The following is a 22,789-nucleotide window of genomic DNA, read 5'->3' on the forward strand; positions in this document are numbered from 1 at the left end:
TAACTGCTTACCACATATTTTTGAAAACTCTTATTTATAATTCTCTAGATGACCTGTTAAAAAAACAAGCAAACATTTATTTGATACCTGAAGATTTTTTTTTCTTTCCCAATGAAAGAATCTTAAGATTATATTTCAGGTTTTTTAAGATAACTTAAGTTATCCAGATAACTTAGTAATTCCAGTCTTTAGAAACTCAGAAGGTGGAAATGTTGCTTCTTCAGTGACTAAATTATGAAAAAATTCCTGGAATAGTCTTGTTTTCAGTCTCATGCAGTCTTTCATTAAGATTCCTTTTTGAGTAAAAAATTCATGGCCACAGTCCAAAGTTAATGGGTGTCCAAGAGGATAAGTGGACCAAAGAGCAATTTATAATTAAGTCTAAAACCAGGAGTGCACAGAAGCTTAAAACAAAAGGCTTCAGTCTGTCTGGTTTGACCATGTTGATTAGAAATTTTTCAGTGTGTAGACATGCTTGTCTTCAAAAAAATGCTGATTTGAGAATTGCTCTGAATTTCCATTTTTCCACTTGTCTTCTAGATATGTGACATTATTTCTAAATGGGAGCAGGCCTCCAAAGAACAGCAGCCTGGGAAATGGGAAGGTACGAGAACTGTTCGACTAACTTATAAAAACAGGTGTGTAGGGGTGCCTGGGTGGCTCAGTGGGTTGGGCCTCTGCCTTCAGCTCTGGTCATGATCTCAGGGTCCTGGGATCGAGCCCCGCATCGGGCTCCCTGCTCAGCTGGGGAGCCTGCTCCTCCCACCTCTCTGCCTACTTGTGATTTCTCTATCAAAGAATTAAATAAAATCTTAAAAAACAAACAAACAGGTGTGTAATGCTGTATCCAAACAGCAAAGAGTGGGTGTACTGTTACGCTAGAACCATGCGCCAGTGGTTTCCTATTGAATAATCTTGCCAGTTACAGCATTTATTTGTTTTTTCTTCTATAAAAGAAACTTCTTACTTCTCTAAGAAGAAACTGTCACATAAAATTTGGTTCTAGTTCTAGTCTCTTCAAGTCATGAATGGGTATATTTTATAAAAATTCGGATTTGGACAAAGATTAGGAAAAAGATATAAGAAAGAATAGTTGCTCTCTTAAGGTGTTCGCTACATGGGTGAATTTTTTTCACTTTCAAAAATTTCTTTTATTACGTTTTTCATGAAGACTAAATACTCAAATACCCTACTGAAGATCTGTAGTAGGAAGAAATATTTCTGGGGGCACCTGGCTGGCTCAGAAGAGCAAGTGGCTCTTGATATCCAGGTCATGAGTTTGAGCCCCATGTTGGGCATGGAGATTACTTAAATAAACAAAACCTGGGTGCCTGGGTGGCTCAGTCAGTTAAGCATGTCCCTTACGCTCAGGTCAGAATCCCAGGGTCCCTGTTCCATGGGGAGCTTGCTTCTCCCTCTCTCTCTGCCTGCCACTCCCCTGCTTGTGCTCTCGCTCTCTGTCAAATAAATAAATAAATTCTTTGAAAAATAATAAAATAAGCCAAACTTAAAAAAAGAAAGGAAATAATTCAAGTCTTTTAGAAGTCACATATTCATATTTATTCTCATTCTTTCATATTCTCTCTCTGTAATTATTGAAGTTCAGCTATGAGCCAGGTACTCAGCGAGACGCTCTGGATAAAATAAAATGGATAAAAAAAATCCAGATACTCTGGATAAAAGCAGACACAGACACAGTCCCTGAACTTTTGAATTTGCAGGCTAGTAATTCTAATGAACACATAATTAATACATTAAGTTCTCTGACAGAAAAGAGTTTGGTTCTGGAAGTGCACATAGGAAAAAGCCCGACCTAGGCTAGAGGCATCACAAGCCTTTTTGAGGGAATAATACTCATGCCAGGGTCAGAAAGCGGCTGAAAGTGGACCATGGAAATGAATAGAAAAGGGCGTTCCAGAGCCTGTAGAAGGAAGTTGCTCAGAGGATTTCAGGAACTCAGAAAAATCAGTGAGCCTGGAGCACATATCTTCCCAACAGATACATTTTTAATATACTTTGGCATATCATCAGAAACCAGATTTTCTTTGTTTCTGTTTTTTCAAATATCTTCTTCTCTTCCATGTATTAGCAGAAGGTAGTACTTAGTAAAAAGTGTTCACTGACCAGTGAACATTTGTACATTAACTGTACCAAAAAAAAAAAGGTATTTTGCTAATTTTATGTGGATCCTGTACCCCATAAAATAAGAAATCTAAGATATGAAACCAGAGAATTCTGATGGAATGACTGATTTAAGAGTTACTTCTTTCAGAGGTCAACTTTTGGAAGATGTTCATAGGCCTAAAACTGGAGTGTAAAAAGTAAAGACACTGTATAACGTAAGGAGTCTGAGAGCCTTGATCCAGTTGGGGATTTCTTTTTCTAATGATCTGTCCCACAGAAATACCCACGTATGTGAACGAGAGTATTATAGTACATCCCAGTATCTTCTTTGCCGTGTATTTTATAACAGTGAAACGTAGGTGTTGGGAGGGACTCCACATGTTTATTAGTAGGGGAATGGTAAAACAAATATGGTGCGCTCATATTGTGGCCTCCTCTCAGACAGCCAGCCATTAAAGGCCACCCACTGTTTGAATGTTTGAACGGTTTCCTTTGATCTGAATAAATGGTGGTCATGAGCCACTGGAGCTTCTCTATACAGGGGCTCATGAACTGTGATTTGCAAGGATTCTGAGTAATAAGAAGGTGATGGTTAAGCTTTGGTATCTAAGGTTTTTAAAATCATGCTTCCTGGAGATAAGCAGGGTGACTTAGATAATGGAGATCTAGTAGGTTCTGCACCTGGAGGAACCTGCGTCCACTGATGGTAGCTTTTATCTGTGCTCCTTTGGTGACAGGCAGGGACAGCAGGATGGAAGACTTGGTCCTTCCAGATGATTTTGTTCTGTGATTGCTGGAGCGGAGCGCAAAGTGTGGGCCTGGACTTGCAGCTTCAGGATTCCGTAGAAATACATTAGAAGTGCAAATTAGAGGCACCTGTGTGGCTCAGTGGGTTAAGTGTCTGACTCTTGATTTTGGCTCAGGTCATGATCTCAGAGTCCTGGGATCAAACCCGGCATGGGGCCCTGCGCTCAGTGGAGTCTGCTTGTCCCTCTCTCTCTGCTCCTCCCCCACTCTCCCCGCCCCCTCTCTCTCAAATAAATAAATAAATAAATACATCTTTAAAAAAAAAGAAATGCAAATTATTAGGCCCACTTCAGACCTACTGAGTCCAACAGAATCTCTGAGCATAAGGAGTCTGTGTTTTTTTTTTTTAATTTTTTTTTTTTAAGATTTTATTTTATTTATTTGAGAGAGAGAGACAGTGAGAGAGAGCATGAGCGAGGAGAAGGTCAGAGGGAGAAGCAGACTCCCCATGGAGCTGGGAGCCTGATGTGGGACTCGATCCCGGGACTCCAAGATCACGCCCTGAGCCGGAGGCAGTCGTTTAACCAACTGCGCCACCCAGGTGTCCCATAAGGAGTCTGTGTTTTAACAATTTTCCAGGTGGTTCTTACATGTGCTGAGTTCTGAGAAGCACAGACCTGGAGGTCCCCATTGCTGCTGTCTTTCAATCTTACCTTTTGTGGAAGAAAGCCAACTCTTGGACCTGACCTGCCATCTGTCAATATGGAGAGAGGGTCAGGAATTTGACGTTTGGCTGGAACTAAATGGAATTATTTCCATGTCTAAGACAACTCCTGATCATAATTTACAAACGCTTAATACATGCTAATTCTGTCTGTGATGGTTGTGGTTGGAACCCAAATCGAATTTGGATGAAATGGAGAAAGGTAGTCTGAAACACGGATAAGAATAATACTCCAAGTCTAGCAAATGCCATTAGAAAGGACAAAGAGAGTTTTGAATAACGCATAATAAAGATTGCCTTGTCAAAAAAAAAAAAGCCCCATGACAATATCTTTGACAGTAGGAAAAAAAGCAAGCAACTCAGCCAAAAAGGTTTAATTTTTAACACAGGTTTGAAATGGCTGGGTAGCCACAGCTCTGGGAGTGTACTATGTTTCTGAATATGGTCACATTTTGCATGTATGTATAAATAGCTTAGACAATGAGTCCTAATTTCCAGTGACACAGTGAGGAGGGGAACGGGCTATGGCCTATCATGCGGCCAAAGACTTGAGTCTCCATCTGTCAAGCAGCACTGTAATAAGCGAAACTGGACACCAGCTCTCTATCATGGAATTTGTATTTAATATTTAGTAAGTTAATGGAATTTTAATTATTTAGATTTAGAGGTTAAAGTTCCAATTAATAGCACTTGAACTTGTTTTTGTAGGCAGCCACTTGGAAACTAATGTTTAAATTCTGTTTATGTTTAAGCTGCTTATTCAGTTTGGTTTCTTAGTGCGTGTTTGAAACCGCCAAAGTCAAGACACGTTTTTCACAAAACAAAACTGGCAAGGGTCCTTCCCTGAAGAAGACAACTCTTTCTACCTCCCCCACCCTATGAAATAGAAGTTATTTTCAGTAGTCCTTTGTGATTGTTATTTTTCTGGAGCATAGATGAACATTTCCATCTCTGCTGTCTTTAGCACCTGGATCCATTGGCTCCTAAGCCAAGAAGCATCTTGACAGGTCGTCTAGTTTATCCCATTTCTTCCAGGTGTGTTCACACTAAAAAAGTTTCCAGAATGGCTTTTTGGTAGACGGAGACAGAGTAGGTCTTTGGAGCTGCCCCCCGAAGCTGGGGCTGTCATGTCCCCTCTTCTTCCAATTCCCATTACAAACAATAAAGGTCATTGGTACTGTTAAAAAATCCAGAATGAAGAGAGTCTTGTGATTCCAAAGACCACTAGAGAAGAATCCTAATAATAATACTAACAGTAATAATAATAATAATAACCAACATGTATTGACCACTTACCACACTCTAGGCCCTGATCTGAGCTCCTTGTATGCATCTTGTGATGTAGTCCCAACAGCATCCCAGTGAGAAAGGTGTTCAAATTATCCCCATCTGAACAGATGAGGAAACTGAAGCTTTAGAGTGCTAGGTCACTTACCCAAGGCTATAGAAGGGGACTTTTCAGGCTTTTTTGGCAAATAATTCCTATATTTATTGATTCTAACTACCCATTCCTTTACCCACTCATGCTGTAAACATCTGTTCACTGTGCACCAGATCCAGGGCCTGTCGAAGCCCTGGGGACTCAAAGGTGAAAAGAACTCCTCTACTCTTCAGAATCTTACAGCTTACAGGGAGAGACAGACAGACATGAAATATTAGCAATGTAATCAATTCTGTAACAGGAACACTAGAGCATAGAAGTGAAGAACAGGGGCTCTGGAGAGATATCACCTGGGTTACAGTCCTGGCTGTCCTACTCACTGTGTGGCCCTGAGCTAGTCGCTTACCATCTCTGTGCCTCAGGTACCATCTACATGAAATGGAAATGCAAACAGGATCTACTGGGGTTTCTGAAGGACTAAGTTGGGCAAATGTAAATCCGGACTGGAGCCAGCCACACAGTAAATTCCCATCCATATTGGCTCTTACTATGAATACAACGTGTGTATGTATGTGCAGGACACTGTCGGAATATGGAAGAAGGCTTTGCAGAATGGTGTCTTCTGAGCAGATGACTTGAGGCGGTCGCTGTAGAGGCAGCAGGCAAGGGGGGTCACGACTACTGCTCAGTAGTGTCATCAGTGGACCATGGCAGACAGAAGAGGGAAGGGGAGGTAAATGGAGAATGAAGGAAGTAAGTGAACAAGAGGAGGAGAAAGACAACAGCAGGAAATACATGCTTCTAGGAATGAAATATGGAGCCAGTTGGAGGCAAACAAAGGGTCCGTCAGCAGTGCTGAGAGCCCTTCCACATCGAGGTAGCGGAACTGGGCCTCGTAGTGATGACATTTCCATCCCACAGCATTCCACTTCCTGGTGTCAAGTGAGGAGGTGGACATTTGCAAGTACCCCTGCTGTCTGACCTGGGCCCTGCCTGCAGGACAGAAGCCCACTTCCTCTGCTGCAGGCCCCTTTAGGACTGAGGGTGCCTGGAAGCTGGTCATATTGGAGATACTCACATCACATTCTGCTGGCACCTTGTCTGTTCAAGACCGTGGATTTGAGTTTCTGACTCTTGATCATTTTTGTGACTCTCTGTCCTTTTCACATTCTGTCCAAGTCCCTCTTCATGTCTGGGATTCCTTTTTTCCTATAGAGCTCCATTTCCCCTTCCCAGATTCCATCTTCTAGGCATGCCAGAAAGAATAGAAAATGCACTTTAGCTCTTCTTGCCTGTAGCCATTTGCACATTTGGTTCTTTTCCCCCTCCTAGCTATAGTACCAATTCAAATTTTCATTAAGAACTTAATGAAACCCGAGTGGATTACAGTGACGGGTAATACATAGTTCCTGTGTGTGTGTGTGTGTGTGTGTGTTATTTTTTTTAACATCTTAATTTTAATTTTTTCAGTGTTCCAAGATTCATTGTTTATGCACCCCATCCAGTGCTCCATGCAATACGTGCCCTCCTTAATACCCACCATTAGGCTCACCCATCCTCTCACTCCCTCCCCTCCAAAACCCTGTTTGTTTCTAAGAGTCCACAGTCTCTCATGCTTCATCTCCCCCTCTAATTTACCCCAATTCACTTTTCCTTTCCTTCTCCTAATGTCCTCCATGCCATTCCTTATGCTCCACAAGTAAGTGAAACCATTATAATTGACTTTCTCTGCTTGACTCCAGTCCCATCCATGTTGATACAAAACGTGGGTATTCATCCTTTCTGATGGCTGCATAATATTCCATTATATATTTGTACTATATTTTCTTTATCCATTCATCTCTTGAAGGGCATCTTGGCTCTTTCCACAGTTTGGCGATTGTGGCCATTGCTGCTATGAACCTTGGGCTACAGATGGCCCTTCTTTTCACTACCTCTGTATCTTTGGGGTAAATACCCAGTAATGCAATCGCAGGGTCATAAGGTAGCTCTATTTTTAATTTTTTGAGGAATCTCCACACCGTTTTTCCAAAGTAGCTGCACCAACTTGCATTCCCACCAACAGTGTAAGAGGGTTCCCCTTTCTCCCCATCCTCTCCAACACTTGTTGTTTCCTGTCCCATCCTGTTAATTTTGGCCATTCTAACTGGTATAAGGTGGTATGTCAATATGGTTTTGACTTGAATTTCCCTGATGGGTAATGATGATGAACATTTTTTCGTGTGTCTGTTTGCCATTTGTATGTCTTCTTTTGAGAAATGTCTGTTCATATGTTCTGCCCATTTTTTGATATGATCATCTGTTTTGGGGGCACTGAGTTTGAGGAATTCTTTATAGATCTTGGATATCAGCCCTTTGTCTGTAGTGTCATTTGCAAATACTTCTCCCATTCCGTAGGTTGCCTCTTTGTTTTGTTGACTGTTTCCTTTGTTGTACAGAAGTTTTTAATCTTGATGAAGTTCCAAAAGTTCATTTTCGCTTTTGTTTCCTTTGCCTTTGGAGACGTGTCTTGAAAGAAGTTGCTGTGGCTGATATAAGACATAGTTCTTAACTTCAAGGGGAGATATAAACTATGCCAAACAGAGAGGGCTTTCATCTTAAAATCTTTATTCTCTTGGTTTTATATCACTTTGCTGATTGCATTGAATTTAGAATCTGTTTCTGTTGCCAGCCATTGTCTTCTATGAGTTAACAATTTGTCATCATGGAGTCACAGATGAGGAGGGCTTAGGATTTGTTTTTTCCAGAGACCACGCTGAATGACTGCCTGGCCAGTGATTCTGAAATGTGGTGGGTGAGAAGAATTATCAGAATCATGAGAAGGAAGGGCTTTTCAGAGTATACTTACCATGCTTCCTAGAGATTCTGACCTGCCGCCCTTTCAGTCCCTGCCAGTGAAAATAATTAGTACAAAAGATGTTATAACTGATGCTATTGTGCCTTCTCCTGCAGGCATATAGGGCGAAAAAGGGCTGAAAATCCACTTAAAGCCAATTGGGCATACACCTAGCACATCCTGGATTGAAATCTCTCTTTTCCTGCCACTCTGTTGTCCTGCCGATATTAAAGTATGGCAACAAGGAGAACCTAATGATTTGGTGTTTTAGGGCATAAAAAAATAGCATAGAAGCATTCCTCAACCTCAAAGCAGCTTTTCCTCTGTGAAAATGTTGCATGAAACAGAGACAGAGATTACTGACAAATAGTAAGGGTCTAAGTTTGTATCACTTGGGGAACTATGTTAGAATAACCCCTTATCAGTCCTCTGGATTCATCTTGACTTTCTTCCTTTGTAAGAATACCATTTAATGAAAAATTTTTGCTTTTTTTAGACTATATTTCTCAGTGCAAGCTCGTGGAGAGACTGATAGAGAAAAGTTGCTGTTAATGTATCAGACAAATGATCAAATAATAAATGGACTTTTTCCTCTGAACAAGGACCTGGCATTAGAAATGGCAGCTCTTTTAGCTCAGGTAAGTTCCGTGTTATATAGAGTCATATTTAGTTAAGGTAAGATACTAATTTCTACATTGATTTAAATGTAGCAAAAAAGTATATCTTGTAATTTTTTAAATTCACCCGGCTATGATAGACACTTTATAAAACTTACGGGCATTGTAATTGCAGTTTGACTCAGAATTGCTGAATACTGAGACAGTATTCCTCATGGAACATAATTTCTTAATTACCTTGAAAGGATCCCTCCAGGCTGTGCATTTAATAAAGGAGTTTGAGTGCAGAGCTGCAGGGCCGAGGGTGCCATGCGGAAATCATTCAACAATCTAATAAGAACCAGTCTTTGAAAAGGCTAGAGCACTTTCTCTGGTTTACCTATTGTAATAATAGGATTAAGTTCAGCATTTTATAAACACACACACAGAAATTAATCATGACTTAATCCAAATAGAAGTATATTTGTCTCTCAAGTGCCTATCAAAGAGATAGGCATGCTGGCATCTCAACAGAGTTGTCAGAAGCATGGACTTTATCCTTGCTCTCCATCCTTATTCCCATAGCATGTCCTCTTCATGGTCCTGGAGAGCTGCTAGAGCTCCAGCTATTACATCAGTGTTCCAGGCATCATGATGGAGGAAGAGCTGAAGCAGGGCGTGCCTTCCTGTCTTTGAGAAACTTTCCACTTGCATTTGCATCTCCTTGGTTGAAATTTGTTCATATGGCCTTGCCAGCCTACAAGGGAGATGCGCAAATGTGACCTTAGCTGGGTGGCAAGGAGCACAGCTAAAGTCAAGGTTTTTATTACTCAGAAGGAAAGAGAGAATAGTCATTATAGGCAACTGACAGTCTCCACTGCGCCTGAGTCTGTGCAGAGGTTAATTAAAGAAAAATGTTAAGCCAACTTTATGATACATGGAGACAAAGGCTTAGATTCCCCAAGGTTTTTGGTCCTTGCACTTTGCACACCATCCCAGGACATCTCTTTATCTATCAGCTGTCATTGATACCCAAATCCTTTCTCTCCAGTTCACTTCTTTCGTGGGCTCCTTAAATTCAACATAGCAAAAACTGAACCAATTGTCTTCTCTCCTTTTCCTTCACATTCTCTGTCTTCACTGTGCTACTCTCTCTGCACAGCACCCCATGCAAGCTTTGAGTCCAAGAATCCTCTCTGACTGCCCTCCTTTTCACCTGGTCCGACAGGGCACAGTGTCCCCCCCATTTTAAGTTTTAGACAGATGCTCCTCTTCATTCATCTGCACACTGGCCACCATCGCTGTGGTTTGGACCACCATCATGTCCTACCAGCCCTCCTGCAGCAGACATCTGACTCGTGATCCTTTCTCTGGCCTGGTCCCCTACAGATTTGACCTCCACCCAGATGCTAGAGAGATCATTTCAGTTATCTATTGCCGCCTAAGCAATGACTCCAAGACTCTGTCACTTAAAATACTAGTTTGGGCAGAGATGAGTAAGGACAGCTTGTCTGTGCTGCATATGGCACCAGCTGGCCTCACTCGAAGGCCAACTGCAACTCTGTGGATGCAGGCTGGAGTCCACCCATGTGAACGAAGACTCCTCCATGTACACAGTGGGTGTCTGATGCCAGCTATTAGCTGGGACTTCTCCTGGGGCTGTCGGCAACAACACCCGCACATGGCTTCTTCATGGGGCTGTGTGTGCTTCCTCACAGAATGGTGGTTGGATGGCAGAGCAACGTCCCAAAAGAGAGACAAGAAATGGAGGCTGCCATTTTCTTTTTTCTTTTCTTTTCTTTCTTTCTTTTTTTTTTTTTTTTTTAAGATTTTATTTATTTATTTGATAGAGAGAAAGAGGTCACAAGCAGGCAGAGCAGAAGGCGGGACGGGGGGTGGGGAGCAGGCTCTCCGCTCAGCAGAAAGCCCAATGTGGGGCTCGATCCCAGAACCCTGAGATCATGACTTGAGCTGAAGGCAGAGGCTAACCCACTGAGCCACCAAGGTGCCCCGGAGGCTGCCATCTTCTTGAGGCCTGGGCCTGGAAGCTGTGCCATGGTGGTTTGAGTGGCAACACTAGGAACTGGGGTGGAGATCTAGCAAACACATGACTCTAGCTAGCTCTCTCATGCCCTCATTTACACAGAAGCACATCCATCTCTAGACTCTGCCTACCTCTCCCGCATCATCTGTTAATATTCCCTGCCTTGACATTTATGCTCCAACAAAGCATAAACTGTGGTTCCCTGCACAATTCCCTGACTTGCATTCGGCTCACTTTTTCTTACCTCTTAGGTTTGTGTGTTCCGCCCTGGAACATCTCTATCCCCATTCCTTCACTTGTTAATTTCACTGTAACCTTTCATTCTCATCTTGGGTGTCACTTATTTCAGGAAACCTTCCTGAAGTCGTGGGGGTTTTGTCCTGTCCTGCACAGTACTGTCTTTACCTCACTGGCTTATTATTATTGATTTGTTTTGGCTTTGTACCACTGACTGTAGACTCCCTGAGGGAAAGGGCTGTCCCTGTTAATCTTTGTACCTAGCACAGTGCCTTACACGTAATCCATTCTCCACTGGATGAATGAGTAGTTGATTGTTTAGTTCACTTTTGTAACAAGCTTATGTTCATCCAAAATTTAAAGCATCCGTGCTACACTAAGGGTTCTCTCTTTTTTTGCAAGTAATGAAAAGCTGAAGAAAAGAAAAATAGGCCATATATTTTCTTGGTGTTAGGATTAGGTATAATTTCCTATCACTTGTCATTCTAGTCCCTAGTCCTCTAAAATCACAGAGTCTCTGTTAAAGCCACTCTCATTTTTGCTAAAATTTAAGTTGGTCTTCTTATTTCAACTTTTAATTTTGTCAGGAAGTTTCTCCAAGAAAAATTGTAATATACTTTGGAGACATAGACTTCTAACATGTTTTAGAGGAAGGAGTGGAGAGGTAAGACTATATGTATACCTAGAAAATTCTGAATATGTTACTAACTAAAAAGTATAATTTCTCCATCCATGAAAGGAAATTTAGGTAATACCTCTTTCCCTTTTCCTCAGAGTAGTCTCTGTGAAGACAAATGAAATGTACTCATCTGAGATCTGAGGAAGAAAAGTTATTCCTGTTGTAGATTTGAATTTCTGTAGGTCCTTGTCGATATTCTCCATCTTGGGAAATTCTTGGAACTAACCGTGAATCATTGTACATAGTGTCTGGTAGGGCGTAATGTTGATGTGAGTCATATTGGGAATCCCCTGAGCTGCTTTTCCGTTATTCTGCAAACATGTATGTGCTCATTCTAAGCCACACGCTATGCCAGGTGCCAGAGAGGGGACGCTGAGCTTGCAAAGTCCACTATAGGGTTCCTTAAGAGGAAACGTTGCCTCGAATGGCCAATTTTTTTTAACGATTGTTTGTCCAATTGCCATCTCCCTGGGGGTGACATTTTGCTTTTAGGTTTCACAGGTAGCTGTACTGAGTATGACCTGGTGGTCGGTGAGGACAGTAAAAAGCTTGCTCTGGGGGAAGGATTTTAGTATGTTTAAATAGCAGATGGGCAGCTTGTATTTGGTGTGAGGAAATTAGGGAAGGAGGTAGGAGATGGGGATGAGAGCTGAATAGCAGGGCCAAGCCAAGAAACCAACAAGTAAGAAACTGGGTCAGAGACCTAGATAGCTAGAATACACTATAAGGACAAGGTTCAGATGAGGAATTTAGGCCGCAGTGGGTCAGATTAAGAGCTAGAAAAGAGAAGCAACAGGGGTCAGAGTCTCAGAGGCTGGTTGTGCTAACAGCTTACCTGGAGGCAGAGGGCTCTCTTAAGATGGAGACCCCGCCAAGTCTGGAAGGATCCCTCCATCTGCTTGTTGGGGAGTGCTGTGCATGAGGATCTGAATGTTCAGTAGGAGAGTCATCTGAATGCCCCATTCCATCTCCCTCCTGGAGCCCTCTTTGGTACCCAATGTAAGGCACATGACACAAGTCATTAGAAGTATAAACAAGTTCAGTCTCCTCTACTAGACCACAAACTCGATGAGGGTAGAAACTGTGCTCAGCTGTTTTTGTTGTTGTTGTTTTTTTAATCTCACCTCACCTACTACAACGCCTGACACGTAATGGAGACTCATCATAGGTTTGGATGAATGAGTGGATGGATAAGTGGATGGAGAGATGGATGGGTAGGTAGAGAATGGCATCTGTTTAGCCTCGCTAATAGAGGTAATGATTGAACATTCTTTCATTCAGGGAGAAAGAGGAATAGACGGCTCTATTCCCAGAATAACAAAATAAGGGGATGGATACAGAATGATTTATGCAGAAAATCTAGGAGGAAAGTAATGAGAATATAGTTCTTACTCCATTATATTCAATAGAGACCCTTAGGAAGTGTAAATAATACTTTTTAAGATTTCTCATAGCTTAAAAATATTTTTTGTCTTTTATTTTTAGCCTCCATTTTGCCTTGTTATTATTGATTAAAATAGTACCTTAAAAATGAAAAATTGCCCTCTGCCGTTATGGGCAATAATATTAGTAACCATTAGGAAATGCTACTAGATGACAGCATTAACTAAGAGTGGTTTGCATAGAAATGGAGTGGAAACGTTTGAATTACAGATTTTTTTTCAAAATTAGAATTCAAATGCCATTTAGATCTTATCAATTATACTTAGGTATGATTATAAATTCCATAATCACTCAATCATGACAAATAGATTTATATAACATAAAGAATGTTTAGAAGAATAAACCCAATTTTTAAAAAACTCTTCAACAGCCTGTATTTTCTCTTTGGATTTCCAATTAGGTGGAGATCGGAGATTTTGAAAGGCCCTTTTCAACTCCAGCAGGGCATGTTACTAATCAGTGCAAAACAAATCAAACTCTAAAACAAGTCATAGAAAAATTTTATCCTAAAAGATACAGAGACGGCTCTTCTGAAGAGCAGTTAAGGTAAGCAACTACTTGTGACTCTTTATGCTGGGCTGTTGGGGATATTCTTCTATTCAAATTTTAAAAATGAAAATTCTTTTACATGACAGTTTTCTTAAGATTTTTTTAATGCTGTTGAATCCCAAGAGGTTATAAATCTTTTCATTTAAGATGGGCCTAGAAACTTGAGAATCTATATTTAAAGTTTTTTAAGGAAAAAGTTTTTACCTTAATTTAGAAGATCTCCTTTTCATTTGATCTCATTCATTCTTGCCCAAATGAATCCTTCTAATAAAAGAGGGGGAAATGGCCAATACTGCGTTTATAATTTTATGAAGTGTACCAAAACATTTTATCTCTTAGGGTATTCCATTTTTTTAATATATATTTTTAGTCAAATTCAACTGGTTTAGAATTTTGGTTTTAGAGAATATATAAAGAAAACCTGATTAAACTGAGAAATAGAGGCAAATTCAATTCACTGTGAGTTTTCCAAAATGGAAACATTTAAGATCCGTCTTGGTTTATGTAGAGTAAGAGGTTGCCATGTGATTTTATTTAAGGCATCTTCCCCACAGCCAGCATCTCTCCAAGCCAGGGGGTGGCAGCACCTAAAATTCCACCACTGAGGATCCATTCTTTGGTCTCAATGTTCTGTATTTTTCTTTTAAAATGAAAGTTATTCCCATGAACAGTTACCTTTGTAGTCTAATTTGCTCTAAGGTTTGATGTTAGTGTAGCAGAAAATTTTTAACTTTGCCTGACTGGGGGCGGGGAAGGGGGAATCTAGGTCATGCCGAGAGCCCTAATAGTATGAGAATTCCGTTGAAAGGACAAGGGATGGAGAGTGGCGAGATGGGAACCACAAAATAACTGCTCCTCCTGGGGGACGCCTGGGTGTCCCCGTCATGCCTGCGATTGGCTCAAGCAGAGCTTTGCCCTGGGAGGCCAATACACTGCTGATGTTTTTGCTTTGGTCTTTTCGTTTTTGTTCTCTTCTTAGGCAGCTCTGCCAGCGACTGTCAACCAGATGGATGGCTCTCCGGGGACACAGTGTTGCTGACTGTGTGCGCATTTATTTGACAGTAGCCAGGAAGTGGCCATTCTTTGGAGCCAAGTTGTTTCTTGCAAAAGTAAGAAAGGACGGGAGGGAGATGCTGAATGAAAACCTCCTCATGTGTAGTTGACTCTCTTCAGTTCAGTGAAGCCAAACAGTGACCACAATCCCCCCCAAGTGTAGTAGATTTGGTTTCCAAAAAGGGAGTAAGGAAATTCCCAACAATGGAAAGAAAACAAGGAAGGGACCCTAAGAAGGGCAGGGGAGTCAGCAGCTTCTCCATCTGTGCCCTCTGCCCCACTGCCTTCCCCGCCACGTCCCTGGTCCCCAGCCCCTCACATAAGTCACTCACACTCCATAGGCTCACCAGCAGACTGAAGGCAACCACCTTTCTACTCTTCAGCCAGGCAGCCTTTACCTACTTGTCCTTCACTCTGTCACTCGTTTGCTTAAGTATTTAGTATTTAGTGACTTCTGTTTGCCAAACATTATGTACCTAGTGATCCAGAGGCCCATGATTTCAGATGGGCTATACCCAAACTTCTAGGAACTCACAGTCCCATGTTGCAACAGGTTGGAAAACAAGCACTAGGGGTGAACAGGGTTAAGAGGGACAGGGACGGAGCACTGTGGGGACACTGAGGAAGGAGAGGTGGATCCTGCCGGCAGGGGGGCAGCCCAGGACCCCAGAAAGAACTGTACTTTTAAATTCTGCTTCTTCCTACTGAACCATGTCACTTTATACTCTCTCAGGCTCCTGAAAGGCTTGTGGTCTTGTGTTTGATTTGTGCACGTGCTTGGTCTGTCCTCACTAATAAGGGATACACGTTTTGAGTGGGCCTCACTAATAGGTGGTACACAGGTCTCACGGACCCTGAAATCCTCCTCTCGTGATCACCGTTAGGCTTTGCACATAAGTATCACTGAATAAATGTTTGCTGAATCACTGTGCCACTTTGGGCACGTGAGTTAGCCTCCCTGGACCTCAGTCTCATCATCTATGCATGATTGTTTGGACTGGAAGCGTAAACTCTAGGCTATCCTGGCTTCCATGAGTGACTGTACCATTGAAAGGTAAGAAATGATTTGCTTCTGGCCCTGGAAGCTGTATACTAAGTAAGTGGGCATTAACATCAGTACGCTTAAACGTCTCTAAAATTAATATATTGGCAAGGAGTTGAACATAGGTCTTCTAAAAACATAACAACTAGATTTGAACTGTGGAGCAGCATTTTGCAATGAATTTTAATTCTGATTTCAGCATTGGAAGAAATATTAAATATCCATCTTTGATCATATGTTCAGTGCTTTTAGCACAAAAATATTACTAAATAATATGGAGCATTTGCATGTTATATGAGCAGCATCTTTTCTTTGCTCACTTTTCTTCCTTTTTGCTATGAAGACACCTTCTTGCTTAACAACATCCCTTTGAGGGGAGATAAATGTATATAACATCAAATATACCATTTTAACCATTTTTAAGTGTACATTTCTATGCCATTAAGTACATTCACATTCTTATGCTACCCTCGGCACCATCCATCATCGGGGGGTGAGGCATAGAGCAGAGGGAGAAGCAGACTCCCCGCTGAGCAGGGAGCCCAGTGGGGCCAATCCCAGGACCCTGAGATCAGGACCTGACCCAGAGGCAGACACTTAACTGACTGAGCTGCCCAAGTGCCCCTGTAGTCTCAACTTCTTTTATAAGGTTTAAGAGAAGTAGTTAAGCTTTTGTTAGAATTTCGGTTCTTGTTCAATTCCATTATTGTTAAGCAGTCATTGTAAAATGCTCAAAAACATTCATGGGTTTTAATTGGAGGTTCGTGGTGAGATCGTCTTTATTAATATAATTTCATTGCTTTTTTACCATAGGAAATTTAGGGGAAATTTACATTCATCACACAGTTTCATATTTTCTTTTTATTCTATTGTTATTAGTCATTGAATATCAGATTTAATAAACTTTCAAAAAAGTGTGGATTTGTAATCCTAACCCTTCACCAATGTAAAGCACTACACGCACCTTAGAAAATACATCGGCGTTTTTTGTTTCATTAGGATTTTGGTCACCGTAGAAACCCTACTAGTTTATCAACTATTAGCCTCTTAAAGTAAAAGAAAAATAAGATTAAACATTGTTGTCCCCATGCTAAAGATGAGAACATTGAGCCTCAGGTAGCTTGTCCAAATGTCAGATCTGGACCTCAGACCCACATCTCCTGGTAACAGATTCACTGCTCTTTCCATTACGTGATACTGCCTCCGCCCCAAGAGAGATTGTTTCACCCCAAGTTTTATTTCCTTCTTTTTTTCTCCCCACCCCAAAGAGATTTTTAATATGAAACTCTTGTTGTAAATGTTGCATTGCATTTTGACAGAAAAATGTTTTCTGTGATTTTGCTTAGAGTTTATGATACGGTGTATTTGCTCCTCTTCACAGCCTGTAACTCCATCGGCACTCGGGAGCACTTTCACGTGGCTGGCGATCCATGAGGATGGTTTAAGCCTCTTAGAGTACAACTCCATGGTAAGATGAAGTTTCACACTGCTCGGGGTACCATCCACTCTCTTCATAGGATTTTTCTCATCCACAGATAACATGTTTCCTAATGCTGTGTATCGAATAGTCATTTTACAAACACAACTGCGATTGTAATACAATCTTTTAAAACAAGACCAGACAGGTTTTATAGTGTGTTATGAAGAAAATATTAAGATACCATGACTTAACGGCAACCACAGTTGTATTTGTTTTTGGTTTTTTGAGGTTTGTTTTTTTTTTTTAAGATTTTACCCATTTGTTTGTTTGTTTATTTTAGAAAGAGAGAGAGTGTGCGTGGTAGGGGGCGGGGGCCAAAGGGAGAGGGAGAGAGAGAGTTGCAGGAAGACTCTGAGCTCAGCGCAGAGCCCAATTCGAGGCTCAGTGTCATGACACTGAGATCATGACCTGAGCCAAAACCAAAAGTCAGACGCTTAACCAACTCAGCTTCCCAGACTCTCCAAACACAGTTGAATTTGCAAACCAACTCTTCATTTGTCCTGTTAGGAAGATTGCTTCCTTTGTAAAAGGAAAGTCTTAAAGATAACATTAATGTAGAAACTGTATTTACCAAAGTTTAAGTTCGGTGTCCCTAATGCTTCTGTGACAATTTCTGTAACTTTCTGTAATATTACTTACCAGTTCACTTGTACTTATGTGGTATTTTAGAGCTTTTTACATGATTAAACATGAAGTCAAACGGCTTTCTGCATGTTTATATATCCATCTGAAATTTGCTTTACTTTCTATCCTATTTCATATGTTCTTTCTTTTGTTTTTAAACCCGGCAGACAGGAATTGTTCAATTCTCCTGGTAGGTGTAAAGGGCTCTTCTATGCCCAGCTATAGTCAGGGATCACCAAGAATTTCTTGGAAACCAAACTATTCTTTAGTGTTTCAGTAGTCTCTCCTTATAATTGCTTTAAAAAAAAAATCTTTCTGAAGGGCTTTATATTTCCTGAGTGCTTTTTAGTTCTTGAATGGGTAACTTGAAGATAGTTTATAAAATCAGTGACCTAAAGTCAACAAAAAATTGTAGACCAGGGCACCTGGGTGGCTCAGTGGGTTAAGCCTCTGCCTTCAGCTCAGGTCATGATCTCAGGGTCCTGGGATCCAGCCCCACATGGGGCTCTCTGCTTGGCAGGGAGCCTGCTTCCCCCTCTCTCTGCCTGACTCTCTGCCTACTTGTGATCTCTCTTTCTCTCTCAAATAAATAAATAAAATCTTAAAAAAAAAATTGTAGACCAGTATTGAGTTACCTTAAGTAAGTAGGCCAGTTTCCTAGATCCTGGGGGATGGACATCGAGGCCAGGAGGTGGACACTGGTCAGCTGCAGCTTGTGGGGGTTCAGTTCTGGAATTGCCTGCTCACAGTCTTGCCAGCAAATCATTAGATACGTAGATTGATTCCTTTACCTATAGGCTTTACATTTCTTGATTTTTTTAAATTGTTTTAGCTACAGAAAGGGAAAAATATTTGCAGCACATATGGCAAAGGGTTAATATCCTTACAAAACGATAAGGAAATGATAAACATACCAGTAGACGAATGAGCCAAGCTCTTCAAAGAAGAAACACAAATCTATTTTTAAATGTTAATTTTGCTAGTAATCAAATACATTCAATTTAAAACAGTGAGATTCTACTTTTCACTAGTCAGGTTGGCAGAGATTTAAAAGAGTGATTGTATCTAGTGTCAGCAAGACTGCAGTGCTGGGAATGTAACTGGGTGTAACTTTTCCAGAGGAGAGGTTAGAAATATTCTCAAAATTGTTCTTACTTTCTTCAGGTAGCAATTCTGGTTATTGAGATGTATAACTAAAGAAATAATTAGGTTTGGGTATTATGAAATATATCAAAAAATGTGCACTGAAGTATTATTTAAGATAGTAACAAATAAAAAATGATTTAAATCTCCTGCAATAGGAGATTGGTTAAATAAAGGATTATCTATCAAATCACTTAAAATGATGTTATACAAGGACATCTGTTGTCATGAAAAGATATTCATGATTCGTTATTACATTTAAAAAGAAGTGGAGGGTGCCTGGGTGGCTCAGGGGGTTAAGCCGCTGCCTTCGGCTCAGGTCATGATCTCAGGGTCCTGGGATTGAGTCCCGCATCGGGCTCTCTGCTCAGCGGGGAGCCTGCTTCCCTTCCTCTCTCTGCCTGCTTCTCTGTCTACTTGTGATCTCTCTCTGTAAAATAAATAAATAAAATCTTAAAAAAAAATAAAAAGAAGTGGAATCCTAAACAATATGCATGATACTATTTCTGTTTATATTAAAATCTGTATATCAAGATGAACCATATGGATTTGCCAATATTTGACCATATTAGTGAGTTATTAGTATACAGTCAAACTGTATTCTAATTTCAAAGGTAAATGATGGCTACATAAACTAGTACATTACTATCTATTTTGAATCATAAGATTTTATATTAGAAAATAATTTTTATTATATATAATTAATAACAGCATTTTTCTTTTTTAGCGAAGTATAGATAGCCCATAATGTTACTTTAGTTTCATTAATATCAGCATTTTAATGGAAATGTTATTAATCATTTCTCATCTTTCTTTGAAAGGAGAAGTATATGATATTAACTTTTTCTTCTCTTTGAAGAGGTTAATAGTCAGCTATGTGTACAAGAGTCTAATGACCTTTGGAGGTCATCAAGATGATTTTATGATAGTAATTAACAATACACATTCAAAGGACAAACCAACAGAGAAGTTACTTTTTGCCATGGCAAAACCCAAGGTGAGTAGAAGCCTTTCTACTAACTTTTTTATACTAGTTTTTTCCATGCTAAAACATGTATGTGCAAAAATTAAGTTGCAGATGGGAAAACAGATTTACTTATAATCAAACAGTTCTAGGTACAGATTCTGGCTTACCTCATCTTGCTAAGCTTTGGTTTCTTCACCTAAAAAATTATATGATGCTACCTACTTTTTTTTGGCTTAAGAATTAAATGCTGCAATTGTTAAATCCTTTAGCCCAGTGCCTGGTATACAGAAGTTCAAAGTAAGTGGTTTTCATGTAAGTTGTTGTCAGGTGCTCTATACATATTATCTTATTTACATGGGATAATTCATGTTATAGACTTCTTAGTGAGAAGAGTAAGGTTTTATAATTAAGATGTTACTTGTTCTTAGTTTTAATGTCTGTAAGCAAAAACCATAAACACAAGGGCTACATTTTAGTATGTATTTCCAGCTTTAATAAAAAGAATGAGAAACTGAGTTTCCTAAAACTTTGTCTTAAAATTGTCAACCAAAAAAGACTACTTTTTTTTTTAGAGCCGGCAACTTTTTTTAAATGGCAGACATTCAAGTGAAGGCAGTTAGCCAGTAAGCACTGAAGACTGAGACATACTTAGGACTTTATTTAAATAAAAAAATTGATACGATGCAGTCGACTTCTTAATTCATTTATACACAGATGTGGCTTTAAAATAATCAATAGACTTGCACTATCATCACAGTTTTTAATATTGCCACTAAATTTGATTGTTTTTTAAGACTCGTTCTTTTTTTTTTTGGTTGAAGCAGCCAGAAAATATGTCAGTGCCTTGATGTGATGAACATGTAAGCACTTCACTGATCTGGAGAGAAGGGAATTTTGGAAGCCTGGGCACTTGCAAATGGAGACCACCTGTGGCCAGCCCCTTACTCTTTTGGAAGTGACAAGAGCTTCTCTGGAGCACTAACAGTTCTATTTTTCTTGTTTTAGATTCTTGAAATCACTCTTTTGATCGCCAGTTACATAAACAACTTCCATCAGCAAAAGGCAACATTTCACCACCTCTCTGCTCCAGCGCTCCTCTCAGCCCAGACACGGGGACCGGAAGCCAGGGCGATGGGAAGCCAGCCCCTTCTGTCAAGTAGCAGACCGACTAAAGGACCCACTTTACTTTGAAAGCTCGGGAGCCTGAACATTCACTCCTGTCCTCTGGGCAATGGCTGCATCAGCTGCAAATAAGTTCATTTACACCTGGTGGCATGGCACCCACACACTGGTATTCCAAACTTTTAAAAAATATGTGGGTGTCTTTCATTTGATTCTTAAATAGTCACGTGACTAACGAAACATAAACACAAAATTTGCCCACACACTGATTTTCTCTTAGACTACATGGGTTAGAATTCAGTCATTTTTTCCCACCTCCTTTGTGCCTTGCCAGCAGACACATCTTATAAGATGTCGTTTTTTTCGGTCTTTTAAAAAAAAATGTTCTGGCAAAGGGAGATTCCAAACTCTCATTTGGCAAACCAGTTGATTATTTGGAAATGCTCACTGCCAGAAAATCAAGTACTGTAATTAAATGTGTGCTTAATTAATGATATGGGTCTGGAAAGAAGTAGAGCATACAGTGTTAGAAACAGCCGCAGGAGGCTGTTTCGGGGTACATTTTTAGAGCAAGTGCAGTAAATCCAGCACTGTGAGTCACGGTGAGAAAATGGGAGTAAGTAACCAGAACCTCCTGTGTGGTATTAGAAAGTATACTCTGTCACCTTTTCAGATCACTGGAGTGTAAAGTTCAAAACAAGACAGTGATTCCCCACATTCCTTGGCTATTACTGGAGAGCCCGAGTTCACTGAAATATTGCCCACATTTCATTGCATTTGGTGCTGGGTCATCTTGACCTTACTTTGTTAAATAATATCTTTGAAAGCAAAGACAATTCTTCCGTTGTGCCCTCCCATAGGCCTTTTTCGTTATAGTTTTAACATAAATTCTCAAAATATTTTTTAAAGGAAAAGAGAAATCTTCTGCTGAAGGAGGTAAAATTTTAGTTGAGAAAGTCTAGAAATGTATTACTTTGCTAGGTTACATAAGTGGGCAGTTCATTCCAGTATGTGTCAAAACAAAGTAGTTAGTATTCATGATAAAAGTGAAACTGTGATAAGACATGAAAATTATATTGTAAAACTGCTTAATTGCAATAGTAATCATGAGTATACTTAATTTTATTTATGTATAGAAAATTTGTATTTATTTTTTGCACATGTATTTATCACTTTGTGTGTGGTACTTTTTTAACCAATTTGAAAAAAAATATTAGCTGCTAAATTAATTTGTTGGCAGAGCCTTCATATTTTCTTCTTTGCTGCTTTCACCCTATGGCAATGTACTGTTGTTGCACTAAGCCTTTTGAAAATAATCCCATCTCATATTAGCATCCTTAGAAAGGGCAGAGCCAAGAAGTCCAGTGCTCAGCTAAGATTTGGCTTCATTGTCAATGACCAAAAAAAGATCAAAAAAACCTCATAGAAGTAGATCTCCATTTACTGTTTCCTCTAAATCCTTTGAGCCACAACTACTCACTGCAAAGGCAAGTTGGTTTTTTGAGAATAAACTGGCTACCAGTTTGGGATGACTCTAGGGAGTTTTTAGGCTGGGATACAACAGAGTTTCTTGGTTCCCAGAAAACTGTTCAATAATTACGAGCTGGGGAGCCAGAGGCATGGCACAGCTTACATATGTGTGCGGGCTTTATTCTCAGGCAGTAGTTAGTTCACCATCTGGTAAGCACACACCCCTCCAGATCTTCTAATTGGAACAAGTAGTGAAGGCTTAGCTCACAAGGTGGTACCTTATACTTGGCATTTATTTTTGATAGAACAGAGGTAAAATATTTTGATGGAAGGAAATCAATTTTCTGTAACTGATGATGTGAAAATTTTATTTTCTGGGAAATTGCTTATATAGCCATTTAAAAAATTCAAAGTATGTTATTATGATTGGTTACAAGAGAATAATGTTACATGTTTAATTGTAATATTTGTCTCCTATCATTTTCTTCCCTTTCAATCATAATAAATGATTTACAAAACCCATTTTGA

At 40.0% G+C, this 22,789-nt stretch overlaps 1 protein-coding gene across 4 annotated transcripts in view; it reads left to right on the plus strand.

Annotated features, from left to right (window-relative positions):
• PLEKHH2 (pleckstrin homology, MyTH4 and FERM domain containing H2) overlaps positions 1 to 22,783 on the plus strand; it is a 119,644-nt gene extending 96,861 nt beyond the window's left edge. For 3 of the 4 annotated variants that reach the window (XM_044263607.1, XM_044263609.1, XM_044263608.1), the window contains exons 24-30: positions 541 to 638; positions 8,309 to 8,450; positions 13,212 to 13,357; positions 14,340 to 14,469; positions 16,837 to 16,923; positions 19,562 to 19,699; positions 20,675 to 22,783. In XM_044263607.1, the coding sequence (XP_044119542.1) occupies positions 541 to 638; positions 8,309 to 8,450; positions 13,212 to 13,357; positions 14,340 to 14,469; positions 16,837 to 16,923; positions 19,562 to 19,699; positions 20,675 to 20,860 (927 nt within the window). In that variant the 3' untranslated portion in view covers positions 20,861 to 22,783. Of the gene's footprint in view, positions 1 to 540; positions 639 to 8,308; positions 8,451 to 13,211; positions 13,358 to 14,339; positions 14,470 to 16,836; positions 16,924 to 19,561; positions 19,700 to 20,674 lie in introns of those variants that run through there. The other variant, XM_044263610.1, reaches the window with a different exon arrangement.
• Positions 22,784 to 22,789: the final 6 nt, after the last annotated feature.

Source organism: Neovison vison, chromosome 8 (assembly GCF_020171115.1).
Source record: "Neovison vison isolate M4711 chromosome 8, ASM_NN_V1, whole genome shotgun sequence".
NCBI lineage: Eukaryota > Metazoa > Chordata > Mammalia > Carnivora > Mustelidae > Neogale > Neogale vison.